This window comes from Eublepharis macularius, chromosome 16, assembly GCF_028583425.1.
Source record: "Eublepharis macularius isolate TG4126 chromosome 16, MPM_Emac_v1.0, whole genome shotgun sequence".
Classification (NCBI taxonomy): Eukaryota; Metazoa; Chordata; class Lepidosauria; order Squamata; family Eublepharidae; genus Eublepharis; species Eublepharis macularius.
The window spans coordinates 32,625,324-32,649,028 of NC_072805.1; the positions used below are offsets into that span (position 1 = coordinate 32,625,324).

The 23,705-nt window shown below is 43.1% G+C and overlaps 1 protein-coding gene across 1 annotated transcript in view; it reads left to right on the plus strand.

The window, feature by feature from the left end:
- Positions 1-23,705, plus strand: part of LOC129343883 (neural-cadherin-like) — a 95,843-nt gene that overhangs the window by 27,326 nt on the left and 44,812 nt on the right. The window contains exons 5-16 of the mRNA XM_055000266.1: positions 422-533; positions 1,307-1,556; positions 2,085-2,227; positions 6,188-6,360; positions 8,296-8,464; positions 10,048-10,218; positions 12,747-12,919; positions 14,582-14,749; positions 16,319-16,568; positions 20,073-20,200; positions 21,467-21,653; positions 22,571-22,714. Of these exons, the coding sequence (XP_054856241.1) occupies positions 422-533; positions 1,307-1,556; positions 2,085-2,227; positions 6,188-6,360; positions 8,296-8,464; positions 10,048-10,218; positions 12,747-12,919; positions 14,582-14,749; positions 16,319-16,568; positions 20,073-20,200; positions 21,467-21,653; positions 22,571-22,714 (2,068 nt within the window). The remainder of the gene's footprint in view (positions 1-421; positions 534-1,306; positions 1,557-2,084; positions 2,228-6,187; positions 6,361-8,295; positions 8,465-10,047; positions 10,219-12,746; positions 12,920-14,581; positions 14,750-16,318; positions 16,569-20,072; positions 20,201-21,466; positions 21,654-22,570; positions 22,715-23,705) is intronic.

The window sequence follows — 23,705 nt, forward strand, 5'->3', positions numbered from 1 at the left end:
TAGAAAACACCAAAAAACACACCAAATCAATAAATGTCTGCATGTTATATTAAAGCATTCTTAGAGAACATCATTTGTCCATCCAGTTAAGTGTCAGATTTTCATTAGCTTTGAGATTTGTTTCAATCTTTTATGGTTATAGAGGATTAGAAAAATATTTTCAACTCTGAGACTCTGGTACCGCATTTCTAGATGCTCAAGCAACTTGGTTCCTGATATTTACCTAACTTTCTTCCAGAGGAGGAAGAACTATCTTAGTTACTAAATATTTCTTTTTTATTTTGAGATTACAGATTTCTAGAAATCCTCTGAAGATTATTATTTTGAGAAAAATCTAGCATCGGACTTATCTGTACTAATGAAGACACAGCAGAGACCCACTTCGATATATCTTCATCTTCTCTTGTCTCCCCCCCTTTAGGTTTGGGTTGTGATTACAGACATGAATGATTGTGCTCCGGAATTCCAGCAGTCCATCTACACCAAAGACAATGTTCCTGAAACAGTGACTGTAACCACTGCACTTTTACAAGGTAAAATGCCTTTCTCCAGAGAAGTATTTCACATCTTGCTATCGGAGTTGGGCCACTGAACGAGAATACTTTGAGTGGTGTCTCAGGATCTGAGGTTAAGTGGAGGCTGCTGGGAAAGGAAAATCCTTCGGTCATCCTAGGCATTCATTGAGCCAGACAAGTAATGGTGGGGTCTGGGCGAAGGGGACCTGGGGGAATCTTTTTCCAGAGGTCTTTGATGGTGCTCAGAAGCTCCGGGTCTGTGGCAAAGCTTGGCAAGACCAAGGAGCACACAGGAAGTGAGTGCCAGAGAATAATAGCAAGCCAAGTTCATTATTTCTTCGTACAATGGAGCCAAGCTTTGTGGGGTATTTTATTACAGAAGGTGGGATACGTCACATGGTCTGCTAAATGAATGGTTGGCTCCTCTCAGCATTTTTGCCGTATTCTCTGGTCAGAGTTTCATGGCAGCTCACTCACTGACACCTCTAAAGTCTTGCATTTTGCTCCCCCCCTGCCCTTTATGCGAGCTATCAGATACGAACCCTTGGAGATGTGCTTCTTGAATGTCAAGGGTGGAATTTATGCTTATATACAGAAAAAACACAGCTATAGTGTGTGACAGTTATGTGTAGGAATCCACCACTCCTGTGCTGTAATGAAGATGTTTCAAGCATCCTATCTTTTGATGATTGATTGTGACGATTGTTCCTTTCCTGTCCTTTGCTTATTCTCTTCTGGAACTTGGTTGTAAGCAAAACACTTAAAGCATTGTTTTTCTTCTGCCACGACAGTGTCTGCCAGTGATTGTGACTCTGAAGAAAATGCAGAAATACTTTATTATACTCTGAGCTCCGATTTCAGCATTTCTACTCATGGCATTATCTTCCCAGCAACCGAGTTGGACTACGAGCGTCCTAACCATCTTTATGAGTTTGTAATTATGGCTATAGATAAAGGAGAACCACCAAGAACCGGGACAGCAACTGTCAGGATTCGAGTCTCAAATGTCAATGATGAAGCACCCAAGTTCTCCCAAACAATGTAAATACATATTGTTGAGTTTTATTATGGCTTTTGTTTGTTCTTGTTCTCATATGGCAGTCCCAATTATTTATGTTGCTGGTACATCAGCAGTGTTTCTCCAACTCAGGGTGTTAAGCAAGAGAGAGCACGGTGTAGTGACTAAGAACTAAACTACATGAGACGCTCAACACGTGTCGGGTTCCTGCAAGTGGATTTCGCTCCACTAAGGTTTTTCTCCAGGAGCTTGGGAGCAGGCAGAACTACACTTCCCAGGTAAACTTGTGGGAACCTGACACGTGTCGGGCTTCTCATGTTTAGCTTTCAGAGTACAAAGAACTAGAAAGTCATAGATATATATGAAGATGACTTAGTCAGACTATTGGTCCAGTAATGTGACCGATGATGGCTCTCCAGAGTCTTGGCAGGTTAAAATTAGGGTAACTTTTTTCCAAATAGGATTTCCTACTGTATTTTAATTCTTGAGTTTTGGATCCTTTTATCAGTGTCCATAATCACACCGAGAATTTTTTTTTTTTGCCCTGATAGCTATAGGAGTTTCGTTTCTGAAGATGCCGGTCCCAGCACCTTGATTGCTACAGTTCATGCTATAGACCCCGATGGAGATGGTGTTTCTTACAGCATTACTGGAGGGAATCGAAATGGAAACTTCATTATTGACCCTCAGAAAGGTAACATTGACAATTTGCTGCAGATGCTAGTTGTTGCACACAGTTGTGTCCAAAATGAATGTATATGTCTAAATCCTTAGACTTCTAGGGCCACTGACTTCAATAGTTTGTTTCCATGGTGTCTGGAGTTGTTCTTCATTCATGTCCTGACATAGTGAATTCAAAGTTCAGTAGATATTCTGCGAGATCTGAAGTCATTTTGGAAATGTTTGTGCAGGGGTTTCTTGCAATTCCATGTGTTGCCACTGCACTAAATCAAAATGGCATTATCTTTTAACCAGAATTGCATTATCTTTTGTTTTAACTGAAAGGGAGGGGAACATAATCTGAGTTTCTATCTGTCACATTTTATCCCGATCTTCTTCCAGTGAGTTCAGAACAGAGTTCATCATTCTCCCCTCACAACATCCCTATGAGGTAGGTGTTGGGGGAGCCCCCCACCACCCGGCCACTGGCTCAAGGTCTCCCTGTTTATTTCATAGCTAAGGAGAGATTTGAACCGATGTCTTCTATTCCAGCCCTTAAGCATCATCTCACTCAAACTCTCTGTGTTGGTTAACATATCTGTTTAAATACTTGGGAATGCTTTGAGTTCAGCCCATCTAGCAAAAAGCAACGTTCTGAACCAGAAATAACTGAGCAGTAACTTTTAGTTACTATGATGACTTTGCCTAGTTTAATTGCAGTCAGATTTTTACCCTGGCTTTGTGTGCTCTCTCCTGAGCACGGGGAGCTAATCAGAAGTACAGAAGAATCCACAGATCTGTCCTCCTCTTCGTTTGATCTGTCTTAGGGGTTCACTTATCATGAAATTTTAATTTTAGTGCAAATCGTGCTTTTGCAATATTAATGCTCCAGATCTGAATGCGTATCAGAGGTGTTCCAGAAAGAGATGCCATCAAATTATTATACAAGGAATTGCTTCAAACATCTTGTTTAGAATATGACTTTCTGAACCGCTTTATGAGTTCTTTTGTTTTGCAAATACTTAAGTAGCATTGCATGGTGAACCAAATAACGCAGGTGTTGGTAAAATCGCTGCCAATTATACATTATTCCACTAGTCCTTAAGCCATTTAACCTTCCTTGTTTCACCACTGTGGCTTTGGTTTTGAATATTGCTGCTAGGCTGCAAGGTTGAATTTCTCAATATCGCTTTGTGAAATATGGAGCAGAACTAGTGATGGGGCAGAATCGGAAATTGGGATCGGGGTGGGGGACAGCTACTGAAGTTTTGGACTGCTGGATCCCTCTTGGCACAAACCCCCTGAAATATGGGCCTGATTTGAAATTAATTGGCTTGCCATGTTACTAGGAAGCCTGTCTGTATTCTCTCTTTTCAAAATTTATTAAGGAGCAAAGAGGACAAACTTCCAGGATGCTGCTGCATATTCTTGCTGTAGCTATGTGCCAGTTCTCTGGGAGCAATTGGGAACACCTAGTACCAAAGTTTCCAGGATCTTTGTATGTAAAAGTGTGGGACAGTGTCTGGAGATGCAGGGTACTACATTTCCCAAGATTCCCTTGGCTCCAATTACTGTTTTGAGCAAACGTGGCAATACATACAAGCATAAGTTTCTGAAAGCGGTTCCCACCTTCTTCCATCACTGGTAAGGCTTATTGGCCTGTTGTGTTCCAGAAGTGATGTTTTCCACCCCGAAACAAGGTAGCGCTGAAAGAGCAGCCTTGGAAACCATTGGTAAAACGAGGTCCTAATTAAGGATGAAAACAAAACAAAACAATATCAGCGGAAAGAATGGCTTCCGATGGAAGTAGGCCACCACCTGCAAAAGTGCCTGCCACAGTAAATGTATTTTTATCAATAAGATGCCAAATGCCACTCCTTGCAGTAAATTAAACACAGTTCCTCCGCCGGAAAAATAAATCCTCGGTTGTCAATTTTAGTTTTTAGCTTTTAAGGGGATGGTGCCTTTCTTCCTGTAAGAACCATTTGTTTGCGATGTGTTTTCATGACTATCCTCCTCCTTTCTCTCCCAAACCGTACCGTCTCCTGTTTGAAGATGGCACCCTGTCAGTGAATGTGCTCAGTATCCCAGAATGCCTGGGTGAAGCTGAGATGCGTGTCGGAAATAAGCAGCTAAGGCAGAGATGTGGCATTTGCAAAGGAAAATGAGTGACGGTTGTCATGTAACAGCAGTCATGTAAAGTCATGCAAAGGAAAGTGAGTGACATTTGTCATGTAACGACAATCATGTAAAGTCATGCAAAGGAAAGTGAGTGACATTTGTCATATAATGGCAAGTGACACTTTTTATTACGCTGTATGAATAGCGGACATGATGGGTGTTAGTATAAAAAGAATTACATTTGCTCACTTCAGTTTTTTCCAGTAGGCTCTTTTAAAAGGACCTTATTTATTTTTGGGGTTTGGGCAGCTGTTATGTGACCCCACAGGGTCCAGAGATGTTTTTGTGGTCTGGGATTCCTAACTCGGAGGCTCCTTCGAGTGTCTGTCTGCTTCACTTAGAGTGGGAAGTTAGCAAGTGCTTGAAATGCTGCAAGAAGAGACTTGCCGTGTTAGGATGGGAAAGCATATTATTACAAGCTGCGCAACCTGTCCTGAAAATAGTTATACTTTTCATGTGAAGCTGCCTAACTCTGCGTCAGACTGTTGGTCTGGTTAGTTCAATATTTCCATTGGCTCTCAATCAAGGCTTTGAGGCAAGGAGAGGTCTTTATCACCAACTGCTACCTGAGAAGTTGCCAGGGACTGAATTGGGAATTTTCTACACTCAAATCAGGTACCACTGAGCAGTGGTCCCTCCATTTGCGTGGTTGGATAAACATATGGAGCAGAGGTCCATCAGTGGCTATTAGCTACAAGGTATAGATGGAACTCTCTGTCTAGGGCAGTGATGCTCTGTATTCTTGGTGTTTGGGGGGGCAATCAGTGGGAGGGCTTCTAGTATCCCTTCCCCACTAGCAGACCTCCTGATGACACCTGGTTTTTTGGCCACTGTGTGACACAGAGGCCGTTTCCGTTTGTTCCAGAAAACAGCAAAATCGCACACGAAGACGCTGTTATCTCGTCTTCTCGCGCGATAACAGCGTCTTCTCACGCAATTGTGCGCGATAACAGCGTCTTCTCATGCGATTTTGTGCGAGATTTCGCTGTTTTCCGGAACAAGGCAAGCCGTGTGGAAACGGCCAGAGTGTTGGACTGGATGGGCCATTGGCCTGATCCAACATGGCTTCTCTTATTTTCTTATATTCTTATGTTGGTTGTTGGAAGGACAGGGGAGAGCTTTTTGCAAGATTCATCAAATTTGTTTTTCAGTGTTTGTCCTAGTTGTTCATTGTATTGTATGTACTTGCTCTGTGCAATCTGCCTTGAGGCTCAGTGAGAAAGGCAGACTGTTAACAACAACAACAACAACAACAACAACAACAACAACAACAACAACAACAACAACAACAACAACTGTGTTAACTTTCTCTGTGCAAGGAGAGGGTTTTTTGTTCATGTGGAGAGCATTCAGATATGCAAGTTCCCCACCTGCAGCCTAACTTGATCAAGTCTAGCAAGATCTGAACCCAGTGTTTCTGCAAAAGACACTTCTCCTCACCTGGAATTTAAGATGTCACATCTTTTGTAATCCAGATGTTTGAAAAAAAGTCCTGATTATTTATTCTCCAAAACTGTATTATTCTGTATGTATGCATTTGTTTCTAAATTTTTATCCCTTCTTTCTAGAAAGAACTCAGGGCAGAATATGTGACTGTTAATTCATTTTTAGCTTCACAACAACCGTGTTTGGTTGAAGAATATTGAGTAGTCCAGGCTATCCCTGGAAACAAAATGGCTGTGCAGAGATTTGGACCTCTGTCTACTTAGTCCACATCCAATTCTCCATAACGTTTCACTGGTACTTTTAACTGTAAAGGGAATGAGAACATATTTTGAATGATATTTAAAAAACAACCTCTTACCTTTTACAGGCTTAATCCGTCTCCGTTCGAATCCACCCCCTAAGCTTCAAGGGCCAGAGTATGTACTTAATGTTACAGCTACTGATGACAACATCTCTGGGGGACCACACTCGCTTTCTAGTGCCGCTCTGGTTTTCGTGCGTGTTGATGATGTCAACAATAACAAGCCAGTATTTCAGAAGGTAACTATGCTGCCCTGAACTGTGTTAAACATCTGGAGAGCGTAATTTGAATCACTAATGTGTTTCGTTGAGTGCTGGGAATTTTATGACTGCATATGCCTCGCCAGTATAGCTACGTACATATCTGCTGTCAAGTTGCAACCAATTTATGGTGACCCCAGCAAGGTGCTTTCAAGGCACGTGAGAACCAAAAGTGGTTTGCTATTGCCTTCCTCTGCAGAGTCTTCCTTGGTGATCCAAAGTACTGACCCTGCTTAACTTCCAGCAGGATTTGAGTCCAGGGGCACCTTAGAGATGAACAAGATTTTCAGAATGTAAGCTTTCGAGAGTCAGAACTGGGATTCTTGAAAGTTTATTCTCTGAAAATCTTGTTGATCTCTAAGGTGCTACTGGACTCAAATCCTGCTGTTCTACTGCAGACCAACATGGCTACTCACCTTAGCTTCCAAGATCTGAAAAGACTGGGCTCTACCTTTCTGCCTTGTGAATTTCTTGCATTGTGTGGGGGGTTGGACTAGATGACCCGTGGGGGATCCCTTCGAGCTATATTTCTGTGCCTTCCCTCTTCCAATATACATGCAGCAAAATCAACGAGTTATATCCAATATGACTGACTAAATTCATATTTCTTCCTGCATAGAACCACTTCCCATGAAGGGCATTCAATATAACTGCAGCCACTCTCAAAGCTTTGATTTTATTTGTGGCTGTCTTCATGTGATTTGCCTGGACTACTCTAGAAGAGTTTCTAGGCTACCCAAACTGATTCCGTTAATTTTTGACACATCCAAGCCAACCTGAGTTAACACCTCTGTGTGATGAACCAGCGGTGTGACTGCTTCTCCGCATCTTAAAAGTGTAACGAAGTGACAAGAACGACCGGCCCCGAGAAACCCCTGCCATTCTGCTCAGTGACACCCCCCTTCTTAAATATTTCCCTGCCGAGTCCATTCAGAGCTCTGAAAGGAACGGCAACATTGTTCTTCAGGCTGTTGGCCCTAAATTGGTGTGATCTCACTTATTAGTTGACTTTGATCCACTTGTTAAAGTGATCCCCAGCATATGATGGTATCAAGATGCTTTGGATTCCCGCAGGAACTCACGAGTTACTGCAGCCAGTTGGAGAATAATTAGTTTATCATGCTGCCAGCAGTTATACAATGCTAGAATACATAGGAAGCCATCTTCTACTAAGCCAGGCCCATTGATCTGTCAACATCAATACTGTCTACCAGGGCTTTTTTTCTGGGAAAAGAAGTGGTGGAACTCAGTGGGTTGCCCTCAAAGAAAATGGTCACATGGCTGGTGGCCCCGCCCCCTGATCTCCAGACAGAGGCGAGTTTAGATTGCCAGCGGTGCGGAGGGCAATCTAAACTCCCTTCTGTCTGGAGATCAGGGGGCGGGGCCACCAGCCATGTGACCATTTTCAAGAGGTTCCGGAACTCTGTTCCACCACGTTCCAGCTGAAAAAAAGCCCTGCCATCTACTCTGGCTGGCAGTGGCTCTTCACAATCTCAGGAGCGGACTTTCACATTACCTGCTATTTCATCCTTGTAGCTAGAAATAGTAGGAATTGAACCTGTGACCTTCTTACATAAAAAGCAGATACTCCACCACTGAGCCACCACCTCTACTCTGTTGTTAATTGTGCTGCTACTGACAAATATGGCTAGATTTCTGGTAAATGGACGTTCCAGCTTTGTTTATATATTTGATAGTTCAGTTGAGCCATTAAAATGTCCTTCAGAGACTGAAAGAAAAATCTGTCAGTACCACTTGGCAGAGAGGGTGTTGAGGGACCTTCTAATTTAACTGTTTTATCATTTGTTGAGGCATTTTCTTTCTCTTTTTTTGCTGTTGGTTTAAGCCCCTGGTTCCAGAGAATTGCGTCACATGTCAGGTTGTATTTAAGTGTATTTTATGTCCTTTTGCCAGTGTCAGCATTACCGAGAACATGCTTCTGTGCTGGAGAACCAGCCCGTGGGGACGTTTGTGTTACAAGTAGAGGCGACAGACGCAGATGAAGGCGCCAACGGCAGGGTGAAATACGGCTTGATGCACAGAGATGGTGCCCTTCCTTCATTTAACATTCATCCAGACACAGGCAAGGCCAACTTTTGGATTGCAGCTTTACTTGCACAAGTGTAAATGAAAGCGGCAGCTGGGTACGTGGGTCCCTCATTATTACCGTGTTGGATATTCCTTGGGCTGTATTTGCCATGGCACGTCATTTGCTAGGGCACTTTATTTGATGACCAAATGGGCAGGGGGCATCCCATTAATGGGCTAATAATCCAATTAATGAAAAGCTTGCCTGAATAAAAAAAATCTCGGCCTGGCACCATAACCAGCCAAACGTGATACTAAGTGAATTGCTAGGTGAAGGGCATTCCGCTGTCTCTCTCTCTACTTGCTAGCATCTTGTATGTATCACAGTGGGTGTATATGCACGCGGCATCATTTTCATGGGCTCAGACGTGCATATGGGGTGTTCTGAAGGATCATACCATCTCGTCCACCTTCCTGTTTCACACAGCGGCCATCCAGGTTCCCTGTAGGGCCTACAAAGGGGGCATAAAGGCCAAGGTCTTCCTGTAATGTTGCCTCCTAGCACACAGATTCAGAAGCTCACTGCCGTTGAATTTGGAGATTGTCTTTATCATCATGGCTGGTATCTGTTGGTGGTCGTCTCCTCATGAATCTGTCTTTTGAAGTTGTTTATTCTTGTGACCATCACTATGTCTGCTGGCAGTGAATTCCACATTTTAATTACTTATTTTTAGTTAAAAAAGGATTTCCTTTTTTTCTACCCTGAATCTTTTGCCCATTAACTTCATTAGGCATCCCTTGGTCATAGTTTTATGGGAGAGGTCCTTTCCTTATTATCCCTAGAATGAATTTATCCTTTTCACTGTTGCTCCACACTGACTCGACATGTCCATTGAGCTATCTGTTGCAAAACCAAGATCTCTTTCCTGCTCACTCTTGGCCAGTTCAGACTCTCATCAACATATATTTAATGTTAGGATTTATTTGTTTTCGTGTACGATTTCTCCAGACTATATAGTCCTTGCAGGGCTTTTTTTCTTGGAAAAGATTTTCCTTTTCCAAGAAAAGGAAAAGCCAGCCACTTTTCAGTTGATAGGAGGGGAATCCCCCTCCTGTCAGCTGAAAAAAGCTGCAGGCTTTGAAGGCAGCAACAGTTTTCTTGCATGGCAAGAAAAATGTTGCTGCTTTCAAATGCCCTTTTTTCAGCTGAGGGGAGGGGAATCCCCCTCCTGTCGGTGGCTTTGAAAGCAGCAACACTTCGGCTGCTTGGGGAGGAAACGTGATCAGGGGGTGGGGCCACCAGACGTGATTACTTTCAAGAGGTGCTGGAATGCCATTCCACAGTGTTCTGGCTGAAAAAAAGCCCCGAGTCCTTGTATTCCTGCTTCCAAATGGCTCTGTTTTCCTTTAAGAATATTCTGAATGGTCTATCCTATTGATGACAAGTTTGCAGAGATGGGTTTTGGAACAACCCAGTTGCAGGTGATCAGATTACACCTGTGTTTTTCCACTGATGGGTTTTCGATAAGTTTCAGTTCTCTTTTATACTTTCTCCAAACCTCATCATCTGGAAACTAAAATGGGATACAGTGGACCAGTCCTGCATTTCATTCCTTCTGCTTGCGGTTTTGTTTCCAGGCCTCTTGACCACACTTCAGATATTTGATCGAGAAAAGCAGAGAGAATATCCTATCACTGTGACGGCGACAGACCAGGCGGCGGAACCTCTCATTGGGATTTGCCAGATCAACGTGGTCATCTTGGATGTAAATGATAACAGCCCCCGATTTGAAAACACTCACTATGAATGTAATTGCGAATCATTGGATAACGTTTCAGTTTCCTGAGTGTGAGCTTACCTGATGTCTAAGTTTTTTGTCTGGGTGTTTCTGTTCCTTCCCCCTTTGTAACCCCAACAGCTGATTAGTTTAACATAATTTGTAAAGGTGTGAAAGACTGATTCACATATACATATTGGTTAACCACAGCATTTGTCGTATCTAGTGTGAATGAATGAGCCACTGGATATCATCAATTATATTGGTTGTTGTGGATTTTCCGGGCTGTATAGCTGTGGTCTTGGCATTGTAGTTCCTGATGTTTCACCAGCAGCTGTGACTGGCATCTTCAGAGGTGTAGTACCAAAAGACAGAGATCTCTCACCTCTGAAGATGCCAGTCACAGCTGCTGGTGAAACGTCAGGAACTACAATGCCAAGACCACGGCTATACAGCCCGGAAAATCCACAACAACCATCGTTCTCTGGCCGTGAAGGCCTTCGACAATATATCAATTATATTGTTGTGTAGCTTGGTGCAGGCAAGGCAACAACAGTAGGCAGGATTCTTAACTTTATTGTTCTTATAGCCCTCTTCTGCTTCTATTTTCTTTCCACCTCCTGTTCTGCCCTTTTTCCTTTCAATATTGAGAGGTCTAATCTGCCCAGGAACAGACCAGACTACGGTGTCCCTAATGGGCTAAACATCGACAACGAAACAAACTACAGTGTTTAAACCACAGTTGGTTACCAGTCCCTTGCCTCCCCAATATGGCTTTATCTATGCCCTTTAACATAGGTTTGCTATGCCGAAATTAGTCGGCAAAGTTTTTCCACGACAATTTTCAGCTGATAATTGCTGTGGTTTAAACTGCTTATTAAAGGATGGTTTGAAAACTGAGACACCTTTTAATTACAAACTGTTGATGGATGTGAGGATTTATGCGGGGACATTAAAAAAAAATTAATCAGCTTTGTGATCCCAGGATCATCACAGGGTGGTTCTCTTTAAATGGCCCAAAAAGGGAAAGCAAACCTGTATATGTTTAGGGTTGCCAACCTCCAGATGCGGCCTGCAGATCTACCAGAATTACAAATGGTCTCCAGGCTACAGAGGTCAGTTCCTCAGGAGAAAAATTATTTTTATTTTATTAAATATTCCGCTCTCTCCGCATGTGTGCTCAGAGTGGATCACAAAATACATGGCAGCTTTGGAGGTTTTATTCATTCATTTTATTCATTTTGAAACTCAGCATGCATTTTTAAATCTTTTGTAATTCAAAGGTATATTTCTTTACCTGCACTATCTTTCGCCTTATGATAGAATTCCTCCCTGAGGGGGTTCTAACACTTTCATACCAGGCAATACCTCAGTCATAAAATATACAAACAAGACCTCAGAGCTATGCATTCCAAGGACGTTTCCATTTCTCTGAGTGGAAGAAGCAGCTCCATCCAGTGTGCCTGAAACCGTTCAATCTCCATTGAAGTGAATGGGAACCCTCTTTCTGGAGGTGCTTCATACACTCATGGACTTTTGGACCAGGGTGGTTTTACTTGAAAGGAGTTCCATGGTTTACCTATTCACAGTCATAATAACGAGAGGTAGTTTTTTCTGACTCTTTATCATGGTTTACCTAAATCCACATGTCATGTTTAAATCTTTTCTGTTTCCTCAGTCTTCACCAGGCAGATCACTCAGTATCGAAAAGTGGATTGGTCTTAAAGAATGACTTTTTTTCTTTTTGGATTTTTTTTTTATTACAATTTTTGGATTCTGGGACAAAAAGCTGGTATAGATCCTGGTTATGAGATTAGCAGTGCAATTTGAAGTAGAGTTACTCCCTTCTAAGTCCATCCAAGTAACCGAGGGGTATAACTCTGCCTAGGATTGTACTGTATGGGTGCATGCTTAAATTAGGAATAAGCCCCATTGAAAAGAGCTGGATTTACCTCTGGGTAGCCATGCCTAGGATTGCACTGTACGAGTGAGCTGCATGCTCATGGCCACACCCTTCCTTCCATTAACGTCTTCCTTTATCCGTGGCTGAAGGTTACACGGGCACTAACAAATAACTACAGTTAACTAGGATCTTCATCTTAACCAAAATTTCCAACTGGTGCAGCAGGTTGGATTGGAAGGAAGGCAGAATGGTATAGCCCGATCTCATCAGATCACAGAAGCTAAGCAAGGTCAGTACTTGGATGGGCGACCACCAAGGAAGACTCTGCGGAGGAAGGCAGTGGCCAACCACCTCTGGTTCTTACTTGCAATGAAAGCCCCTTGCTGGTGTCGCCATAACTTGGTTGTGACTTGTTGGCACCTATGTACATACAGCAAGTGTGGGTACTGTTGTGAAGAAAGGGGTAGAGATTCATACATGAGAAGTGAGGAATCGGTGGAGGGTGAGAACCATGCAGTTCAACTCCTTGGATGTTTGCACTGTCCCAGGAGAAAAACTGAGAGTACATCTGTAACTCGTGTCCGTTCTTAAAACATTGTCTACCACATTCTGTGGTGCCATGGTGCTAATAAATAGTGTCAAATTTACACCCCCAGATTTCCTGAGAGAGGACACAAGCATTGGGACGAGCTTCCTTCGCGTTGCAGCCCATGACGACGACTATGGCTCGAACGCTGCCATTACGTATTCTACAGCTGGTGGGAAAATGAAATACTTTCAGGTTGATCCTATCACTGGTTGGGTTTATGTAAGCCAACCCGTATTGCAGGTATGGATGGTGCAGCCTTTTTGTGCGTGTGTAGCCCAATATTAGCTTGTGGTGTAAATTACCAGTAGATGCAGAAGGACATAAAGTACGGAAATGGGGCTTGACCATCGTGGTGCTTTGCTTGTAATAGATTAGTGTTGCTCTGGTTGTGTCTGGGAGAGCCAGTTTGGTGTAGTGGTTATGAGTGCAGGACTCTGATCTGGAGAACCAGGTTTGATTCCTCACTTCTCCACTTTAAGCCAGCTGGGTGACCTTGGGTCAGCCCCACCCACCTCATAGAGTGTTTGTTGTGGGGATAATAATAACATACTTTGTAAATTGCTCTGAGTGGGCGTTAAGTTGTCCTGAAGGGCAGTATATAAATCGAATGTTGTTGTTGTTATCATTATTATTCTACCACTTGGGGTCTTGCTTCTCTTGAATGAATTGGTTCAGTAATTATAATATCACCATCCCTGTTACCTTGTTATGCCTGTCTTGGTGGAAATGATAAAAGAGATCTCTGGTCGTAACAAGGAAATGGGGGTGGAGATTCCCCCGTCTCGGCTATAATTCAAGCCCTTCCCTTCAACTACATAACTAGATCTTCCACTCCCAATTCTATAAACAGAATAAATGTATTGTATTTTTACTCGCACTGTTGTAATCCACCTTGGATCTCAGCGAGAAGGTGGACTATAATAAACAAATAAATAAAAAATAAAGGTATTATCGACAGGGGAGCTTCATGTATTCAGAAATGGTGTCACAGGTTTGCCAAATCTGAGCTTTTGCAAAAATCTAAAATATATTTTGGAAGTTGGCAAATGAGGGACTGGAAGGCAATAGATGTTGTGGTAGTGGAAAGGGAAAATCTGACAGTGGGCTTAAAATGGATAGTGATTGTCTTAACAAACCTGTCACATATTTGTGAATGTGCATATTGCATTCGTCCTTTTTGTGTTTTGGTGTGTATGGAAATACGTTGAGTTGGATACAATTCCACTTCCGTGACTTTGGTAGACTTTCTTCTTTAGCTGTGATGGCTGGAGGTGTGCAGGAGGCTGCCTCGTGCATTTGGGAAAAAATATGTTCAGTGAGTGCAACTCCATTTGTACTTTTCTGCCTTCTGCCTGCTGCGGGTACATTTATAATACATCAGGGTTGAAATAGCCTACGGCCATCAAATACGGTTTCCATCTGTGTATCTCTCTGTTTCGAAGTGAGTACCGTCATGGAGGTTCGTAGGTGCCTGGACTCTCTCTTGATGCATGATAGTGGCTGGGAAGAGCTGCTCACTGCTGACAGCTATGTTCAAATTTCTCTGTTCAGTCTTGTTTGCTATGGTAGAGTTTTCCAGTTACTTAAAGCTGTCAGCCTCATACGTTGCTGGATATAGGCAAGAGATCTCCAGGCAGCTTTTCAGCAGAGAGAACTTAGTACATCAGCTCAGAAACTCTTCAGTCTCCAAACAGATGGGCTGAATAACAAGAGGACGTTCGCCTACGGAAGAAGGAGACCCATTGATTACCAGCTTTTATTCCTCCTCCTAAAGGAACTTGTCCCAGAATAAAAGTCTGAACGCACTTGGCAAAATTTGGAACCGATGATATAAGTAGTGGTAGAGATGTTTATCGTAAAAATTGCTGTCTGATAAAGTAGTTCTTTTCTTTCTTGCCTCAGAAGAGTTTCATAACTGAAGAAATCATAGCAATGGATGGAGGGAATAGGAGCAGTAAGATTGAGGTTAGAGTTACTGTCACCAGTACGAAAAACCAGCCCCCTCAGTGGGAAAGGGACAGTTACGAAGTTGTCATTCCGGAGAATACAACCAGAGATACATCCGTTGTGGTAAGTTTGGGGGGTTTCTAATGAAAGACAATTGTTATTTGCCTTATGTTTCATTTAACTTAAATCTGCCCTCCTTGTGGTATAAAACCATTGCTTTGTATCCTCACTGGAGAGGACAAACAAATTTTCCTTCTTTCCGATTCCAGCCAGTTTGGTGTAGTGGTTAAGAGCGGCAGGACTTTAATCTGGAGAGCCAGATTTGATTCCCCACTCCTCCGACTGAAGCCAGCTGGGTGACCTTGGATCAGTCACAGCTTCTCGGAGCTTTCTCAGCCCCACCCACCTCACAGGGTGATTATCGTGAGGATAATAATAACACACTTTGTAAACCACTCTGAGCAGGTGTTAAGTTGTCCTGAAGGGTGGTATATAAATTGAATATTATGTTATTACCGTATCTGTTTAAAGCCTCATGACTGTAGCTGAGAATTGTCAGTCTGTGGAAAGCAGGATACTCTGATTTCATCTCCCACCCCTTGCAGCAAGAAATCCAAGGTCTCTTGAGTCAAAGGTTATTTATTGAGAGAATATATATTCAGAAAGTACAAGTGTCCATAGATAATCCAAAGGCTAAAAGCAGCTTTGGCTGTACACAGATCTCTCGTTGAGAATGACGTGTTCAGTGCTTGCTACAGTATATCACCCATTTCGTCCAGCCCCCACCCTCGGTGTCTACCCAACAAGTACAGAAGGTGGAAAAGCGAAAGGAGTTGTCTCAAGGTCTCTCTGTGGTGAGCCATCCTAGATAAGGCTGTCTCGGGAACCAGGCTGCTCCTGTGAACATAAACACTACTGGAAAAATACATCAGGCAAGCAATATGGAAGAGCTGTGGGCAACAGACCTGACAAGAATGCTTTCAGCTACAGGAAGATTCTAGAGCAGCAGTCTTTGACATTTGTGAGGCCTCAGGTTTGTACATGAAGTTGAATGATCTCAGACTCTGGGAGAGACTGAAGAATTGGTTCATTTACCTACTTCATTTATACCCGACCTTTCACCCCAGTGGAGACCCAGAGTGGCTTACATTGTTCTCCTTTCCTCCATTTTGTCCTCACAACAACCTTGTGAGGTTGGTTAGGCTGAGAATGTGTGACTGGCTGAAGGTTACCCATTGAGCATCCACGACAAAGTGGATATTTGAATCTAGGTCTCCCAGATCCTACTTTGACACTTTAACGAGTACAACCACAGTGGGTCTCTGACCTGTTTAGAGATCTGTTGCTACTCTGAGAGCCAAGCTACAAGTGACGCCTGACACAGGTTGGACACTTGTCAGCTTCCCTCAAGTTTTGATGGGAAATGTAGGCGCCCTGGTTTTACAGCTTGGCTCTCCATTACAGCTGCAAGACCAGGATGCCTACATTTCCCATCAAAACTTGAGGGAAGCTGACAAGTGTCCAACCTGTGTCAGGCGTCACTTGTAGCTTGGCTCTGAGTTAACAAAACTGAGTTAGATGTTCCATCCATCTATCAGGAGAAAGGGGGATTCTTATTTGGGGGGAGGGGTGTTGTATATGATTTTTTAAAAAACAATAGTAATTTGATTCTGTGAACATTTTAAAACACAGACAATTAAAGCCACGTCTCTCCTTGGCGACCCACGTATAACATACAGTCTAGAAGAGGGACTGGTTCCAGAGACCAACATGCCTGTCAGATTCTATTTGACTCCAAACAGAGAGGATGGTTCCGCGTCTATTCTAGTTGCTGAACCTTTGGATTATGAAACTACCAAGACCTTTCTGTTGAAAGTTCGGGCCCAGAATGTTGCCGCAGTACCATTAGCTGTTTTTGCAACGGTCTATGTTAACGTGACAGGTGAGTGATGCTACTATAATGGTTGGGTGTAACAACCAGAAGCAAATTACTGACCTAGGAGAGCCCCTTTCACTCCTCAATCCATTGATGCCCGCTGAAATCTTGACTGTCCACTTGAATATAATTACAGTGCCATCTTAAGCAGTTACGGTCTCCTAAGCCTATTGAAGCTGATGAGTTTAGAATGTGTAATTCTGCTTAGAAGGCGCTGTCAGTCTCTCTGTCGCTGTCGTACAGAGAAGTTACTTTTTGGCTGATCCATAGCTTTGGAATTCCCTTCTGAAGAAATGAACAAATTTTGAGTGTTGTTTGGCATTCCTTGGGAGGGGCCTGTTGGCTTTCAGTGAACATTGCTCAGTTTGCCTTAGCGGCCTGCTGTTTTTTGTGCCTGTTCAGTTCTATTTTTACGGCCCAGTCACATTTAGAAAATAAGGATATAGGTTAAACGGATTGGATCCAAGTGTTTCTTAACACCACATCTGTCACCAAACAGGGAGGATGTTTTAAACACCTCAGTAGCTGCTATTAAGGATTTGTTAACATCCTCAGGATGGCAAAGGGTCTTTTCAGAAGCCAGAATTCAAGAGATCAGTCTTCAGTTTAGGCCATTATAAAGAATTATCCGTTAATTCTGTCATCCAACACCGTGAGATCTAGTTGGTCTTTAAGGTCCTACTGGATCTGAAACTTGCTATCCTACTACAAACTAACATGGCTACCCACCTGAAACTACCTTCATGGAAGGCACCACATTCAGCCGCCTGAAATTTAGTTGGTTTTTAAAGTGCTACCAGATCTGAACCTTGTTCTACTACTACAGACCAACATGGCTACCCACCTGACACCATGAGATGGTGTTTGTTGGTCTTCTCCCTTCAGCCAACTTCTTTTGCTGCTCCAGCGGTGGCTCTTTCTTGATTGACGCAATTTAATCGGCAGCTATCCACATTCAGATTTGACTACTAGAGTACACTTTACATCGGGCTGCCTTTGAAAACTGCTTAGAAGCTTTGGGTGGTTAAAAAAAATGCAGCGGGAAAGACCCAGGGGCCACTGGTTTCCTTTGGAGGCTGGTAGTCTAAACCACAAAATAAATTAAAAAGTAAAACAGAAACCCAAGCTGCAGACACTGGCCGATTCCAGACGGCCCCCTGCCTCGCGAAACGTCGCGCGTCGTCGCGCGTCGTTGCGCAGAAAACGCGAAATATCGCGATGTCGCGCAAAACTCGCGCGAGAAAACGCGATATTTCGCGTTTTCTGCGCAACGACGCGCAACGACGCGTGACGTTTCGCAAGGCAGGGGGCCGTCTGGAATCGGCCACTGTGTCATCACATGTCTGCTGAGCTCCCTCCCCTACTTAAACTCTGCCCTCCTGAGGCACCACCCCCAAATCTCCAGAAATTTCACAAACCAAAGTTGGAAAGCCTACTGTTGCCCATGGGTTGCCCCTCCCCGCACTGGCCACTCCCTACCTTTTTTTTACATGTGCAGACCTTGGGTGTGCGTATGTGCCATGAAGTCACAATTGACTTATGACGACCCCCAGCAAGGGGTTTTGAAGGCAAGTAAGAAGCAGAAGTGGTTTGCCAGTGCCTTCCTCTGCAGAGTCATTCTTGGTGGTTGCCCATCCAAGTACTGATCCTGCTTAGCTTCCAAAATCTGGCTATACCATGCTGTCTTCCCTCCCATACGGACACTACTGTTGTTTTTACTGCTTTAACTTTAACTTTTTTATTTTACTGTTACTTTTACTGTTGCTTTTTAAAAAACCTTTTGTAACTGCCAGTTTTAAGCTTCTCAGCAAACTAGGGGATTCCTTAAGATTTTCAGAAACTTTTACCCTCTCCATATCATTTGATTTGTATGGTAGGGCTGCCCGTTGGAATTAGATAGTATTGTCTTATCTGTTATAAACAACCTTGAGAGCTCTACCTTGAGTTGCAATCTGTCCTTTTAATGAATAAGATGCTGTTTGAGAGAACACCCAAGCTGGCTTCTGGGCTAGCCTTAATATGTGCATTGTAAATCATTAATCTGAATTTTTCACAGTGACTTTGCATATTGATTCTTCATACTTGCTTCAGGCTGCTGAAATTAGAAATGCATTATGGTTGACTCAAGTTCCTTTTTAGGCATTTGGTTATACAGTGCTTAGTAATCGGATCACAAATAGTTGAAGGTGACCCAGTATTCTTTAGATTAAATGCCAAAAGCATGTAAGACTAACAGTGCAATCCTAAACAGAGTTACTCTAGTCCAGCGATGGCGAACCTATGGCATGCGTGCCACAGCTGGCACGCAGAGCCCTCTCTGTGGGCACGCAAGCCAAGTTGCCGATCACTAGGTCCAGGGTTCATTTGGAGGGGGAACGCCTGCAACGGCGTTCCAGTAACTCTGAGCAGAGATCACATGGGTTTTGGCCCTGGCCACGAGATTCCTTTTCCTCAAAGCTGCCTCCCTGCTGCCCGTCTCTTTAGCAGCAGGAAGTGGAGGCAGCAGCCAGGCTGCTGAGGCTGGCTTTCTAAAAAAGAGTAAGCTGCTTTGATTTAACTTGCTCTGCTTTCAGTTGTGGCTCTTGAGCGAGTGAGAGAGGGGGAGAGAGAGAGAGAGAGAGAGAGAGAGAGAGAGAGAGAGAGAGAGAGAGAGAGAGAGAGAGAGAGAGAGTGCTTGCAAGCAGGGCTGCTGGTCTAAAGAAGGGCAAACTGCTTTGATTTAACTTGCTTTACTTTCAGTCGTGGCTCTTGAGCGAGTGAGTGAGTGAGTGAGTGAGAGAGAGAGAGAGATGTTAAATAGTTGGGACAACTGTATGAGTTGTTTTTTCTTAACTAAAACCTCAGTATTCAGGTTTAATTGCAGTGCTGGCACTTTGAAATAAATAAGTTGGTTTTGTGTTGCAGTTTGGGCGCTCGGGCTCAAAAAGGTTCGCCATCACTGCTCTAGTCTAAGCCCATTGAAGTCGGTGGGCTTAGAGTGGAGTAACTCTGCTTAGGATTGCACTGTAAATACTAATATGACTCTGCAACTGTTGATACAACATATCAGAAAACGTGCATCCAGCAAAACCATCAATATTAAGTATACATGTGAACTGGTAGTGACCTTTACAGCTGGTAACGTCAAGAAAGATAAATCTAATACTGATATCTAGCCCTGCATATTTTGCCCCTAAACCAGTTACAAAAGGAAGTCTATCATTTAGTACAAAGACTGAAAGGTAATTGGTAGGTTTCCTGATGTCTAACCCAAGCAGGCAACCAATTTTTGTCTAGAGACATCATAAAAAGTTTCAGGATAGCAGATGAGAGATTTTCAGTTTGATTCTTGGCACTCAAAGAGCACAATCAGATGTTTCATAAATAAAATATCAGTATCTTAATTGCGCTTATTACTATTTTTTAATAGCATAAGACGTCTGGAGTCCTCCAGATAAAGCAATCTCTATAAAAGTAAAACTTAAGCACGTTAATTGTTAAACATGTAGGCCAATGGTTTGAATTTCTCAGATGTCAACGACAACGTCCCTTTCTTCACCTCATCTGTTTATGAAGCTTCGGTCACAGAAGGAGCAGAGATCGGGACTTCAGTTCTGCAGGTCTCTGCCACGGACCTTGACCTTGGTCCAAATGGCAAGGTGAGTGCAAAAAATAAATAAAGCATTGAATTTGTGTTCGGCAACAGTGGAAACCTGTCTAAGAAGCTACCTTGTGAACAGTGATGCTAAGAATTACGACCAGGGTCAGTGTTGAGGGTTACCATCCTCAGCAGCCAACTGACTGGTTGCCAACCTTTCTTCCAAGCTTCCCTGACCCATAAGAACATTAGAAGAGTCAAGCTGGATCAGATTAAAGGGTCATCTAGTTCAGCATTCTCTTAGCACGGTGGACAACCAGCTGCCTCTAGGGAACCCACAAGCAATATGATTGCAACAGCATCTGCTCACCTGTGTTCCTTAGCAACTGATAAAAAGAGGAACGCTGCCTCTGGTACTGGAGGGAGTAGGTCTTCATCATGAATAGTAGCCACTGATAAACCCAAGAGGCCGCTGCCGCCTGCAGTAGCAAGGATTGGGCAAGGATTCATAGTCTTTCCCGTTTGATGTAGCAATTAACAGCAGCAGGACTCAAATCTGGAGAACTGGGTTTGATTCCGCATTCCTCTGCTTGAAGCCAGCTGGGTGACTTGGGTCAGTCACAGCTCTTCCAGAGCTCTCTCTGCCCCACCCACCTTGTCATGAGGATAATAATAACACACTTTGTAAACCACTCTGAGTATGGCTTTAAGTTGTCATGAAGGGCAGTATATAAATTAAATGTTACTGTTATTATTCCTAGTCTCATGCTGTGCTTCTGCCGTCGGCAGTTTTCTTCCATGCAAGGGGAGAGGGCAAGTGCTGCCACCAGCCAGGTGCTCGTGTGCCTCCCTGGACTTCCCTATTTTATTTATTTTAAAATTCTATTTCATTTAAAGCATTTGTGTGTTGCCTCTCCACTCAAATAAGGTCTCCAAGGTGGCAGATGTCAAACATTAAAAGATTTCAACATTAGACATATTTAAAATAAAGTATATATGTAATAATTCAATGAGAACATATAAACACCATATGGGGAATATGTGGGCATTGGCGTCTGCTCCCTGATTCCAGCTTTGGTTCGAGATCTGCTGGAGGTTACTTGGTGTCATTTCTCCTGTACAACACAAGGCAGTATGGCTGCCTTCCTCCCTTGGAGACTGGAGAGAAAGAGAGTGGGTTCAGAAAACCTTGGGCTGGTGGGGGGATATGTGCCAATGTGCTCTTGCCGGTTACTTATTCCCCATTTCAAGCCTGCCCAGTGGGAAAAACAAACCCACCCACCCATATCGAGATTCATTGTAGGCCGTGTCTCCTTTTATCTTTCAGATCAGTTATTCTCTGCTACCTGACCGCAGTGGAGACTATACATTTTTCCGCTTGGACCCTAAAACGGGTTCAATCTATACTACCTCTGTGTTTGATAGGGAAAAGAAAGGATCGTACCTCTTAGAAGTCAAATCGACTGATGGCTCGGAATCGGCTCGTCCTGGAAAGCATGGGCAGCCAAATTCTGGTAAGAAGAAATTGGAGATCGGTAATTGGCCATTGTAGTAGTTGTAGTAATAGTAAAAAGAACCTTTCAGTTACCATCTGGAGGCACACAATGAAATACATTCCTATTTGGGTGGGGCTCTTCCTAAGTGGGTAGAGCTTGTGCGCAGTGGTGGATTGGGGTTGCGCTCATGTTGCCCCATACTTAAGGTAGACTAATATTGCTGTTCAAGGGGCTATATGTGAACATATGTAATTAAGTCAATTTGATTTGTACCCGTCTGATTTTGAAAGATGACAATCTTTCTAGTCCGGCTTCCATGCATTGAGCCATATATGCATGGGTCCTTATTCCAGTGCAATATCCAATATCTAGAGTTTAGGTAAGCCTGGAACAAACACAGTTCCATGAGCCATCTACCACCATGCATAAGCTTTTACACAGGACCGTATCTATGCAGGGCTTGTGAACTGCATGAGCAATCTTGTGGAGGAGTTGCTCAAACCATCATGGTCAGTAATGACACACTGCTACAGAAAAGATCAACATTTTAATAAAAAGAAAAAGGTAATCTGATTAGCAATTTGACTTGGCTGCGTTTTTAAAAGAAGAGTTAAAATTGGACGCTGTCGACTTCAGGACAGGAAAGTTACAATATGACTAGACAATTGTCATAATAGGTGTCAGTTAACACACATGTTATCTGCTTAAACAAATTGGATGTGACATTCATTTGATACCCAAGTGCTTTTCCTCTTCTTCTTTTTTGGAATAATGTAGGTATTATAAATCGTCCACAACCCTAAGGGTTTTTCGTTTTTCTGTATCATCTGCGTTATTCGTCTTCATTTAACGTTTGGCTAGACAGTTTAAGGAATTGCAGCTGACAGAAGGAGCACAGCTGAGTGTTTTAATCTCTTGTTTCCCCGTCTCTGTAGACACGGCCTACGTGCGTGTTTTTATCAGTGACGTGAACGATAACAAACCCGTCTTCACCCAGAGTGTCTATGAAGTTAACATAGATGAAGACCGAGACGTGGGATCGACTGTCATTACTGTTGGCGCTAATGATGAAGACGAAGGTAAATCTCTGGAATTCCCAGTAGCGGCATCTGAAATATTAATGAGTAATTTTTTTTCAGGAGTGGGGAGATATATTTGAGCAGCAGCAGGAAAGAAAATGTCTCATATGTCTCTCTGCTTTTTTTTAAAAAAACAGTCTTCAGTCTGTCTGAGCATGACAGGTTCTGAGCATTATAAAAGGCCTGTGAGACTTATGCCAAATAACTCTATTTATGGCAGACCATGCATTAGGTTCAGTTCAGTGGGGTGGGGGGGCAATGTCATGTTCATTATTCAGTATATCCCTCTCAAAACAGAGGAGAAGCTGGATGTAGAGTTACGAAAATTATTTCTAAAGACAACAGGATTCTGTAACATTAACAGAGTAAACATCTTTCTAAATCGAAAGAATAAGAGCTGATGGAGTGGAAAGAGGATTCGCCATGAGCCTATAGTTTCCTTCTTTAAATCTCACTTTAGTTAAGACCACAAGTAGCTTTAGGCAAGATGCTGTTCCGTTATCCTTCCTGCCTGTAATAATAATATGGGCCTGCTTTACACAATGATAGTAAGAATTAGTAAGATAATGAAAAAGTTGCTGCCACAATATACCTGTTAGTCATTAGGCAGAGTGGGTAGCACAAGAAAATGGCTGCCACGGGGTGGGTGGAACCAGTCACAAAATGGCTATGTTGAAAGGCTCCACACATTATTAGGAGTTTCGCATCCCCAAAATGATGGAGGCAACTGTTTTCAAATGAGTGCTCCCTGCAGACATGAAGATGGTACATCCCAGATTCTTCCGAAGTATCTCTTGCTTCAGTGAGATGGAGGAAAGCCAGGATTGGTGGTCTGCTCTGGGAAGAGGTGGTTTGTCAAAGAAGCTAATGGGTGAGACAGGACACCTACTGGTCGGTGCCATGGTGCCCACGGGCTATATGTTGGGGATCATTGTTGATGGTATTCCTTTTTGTGTCTTGACTTGAATACGGGGAGGAAAAACACTGCTGT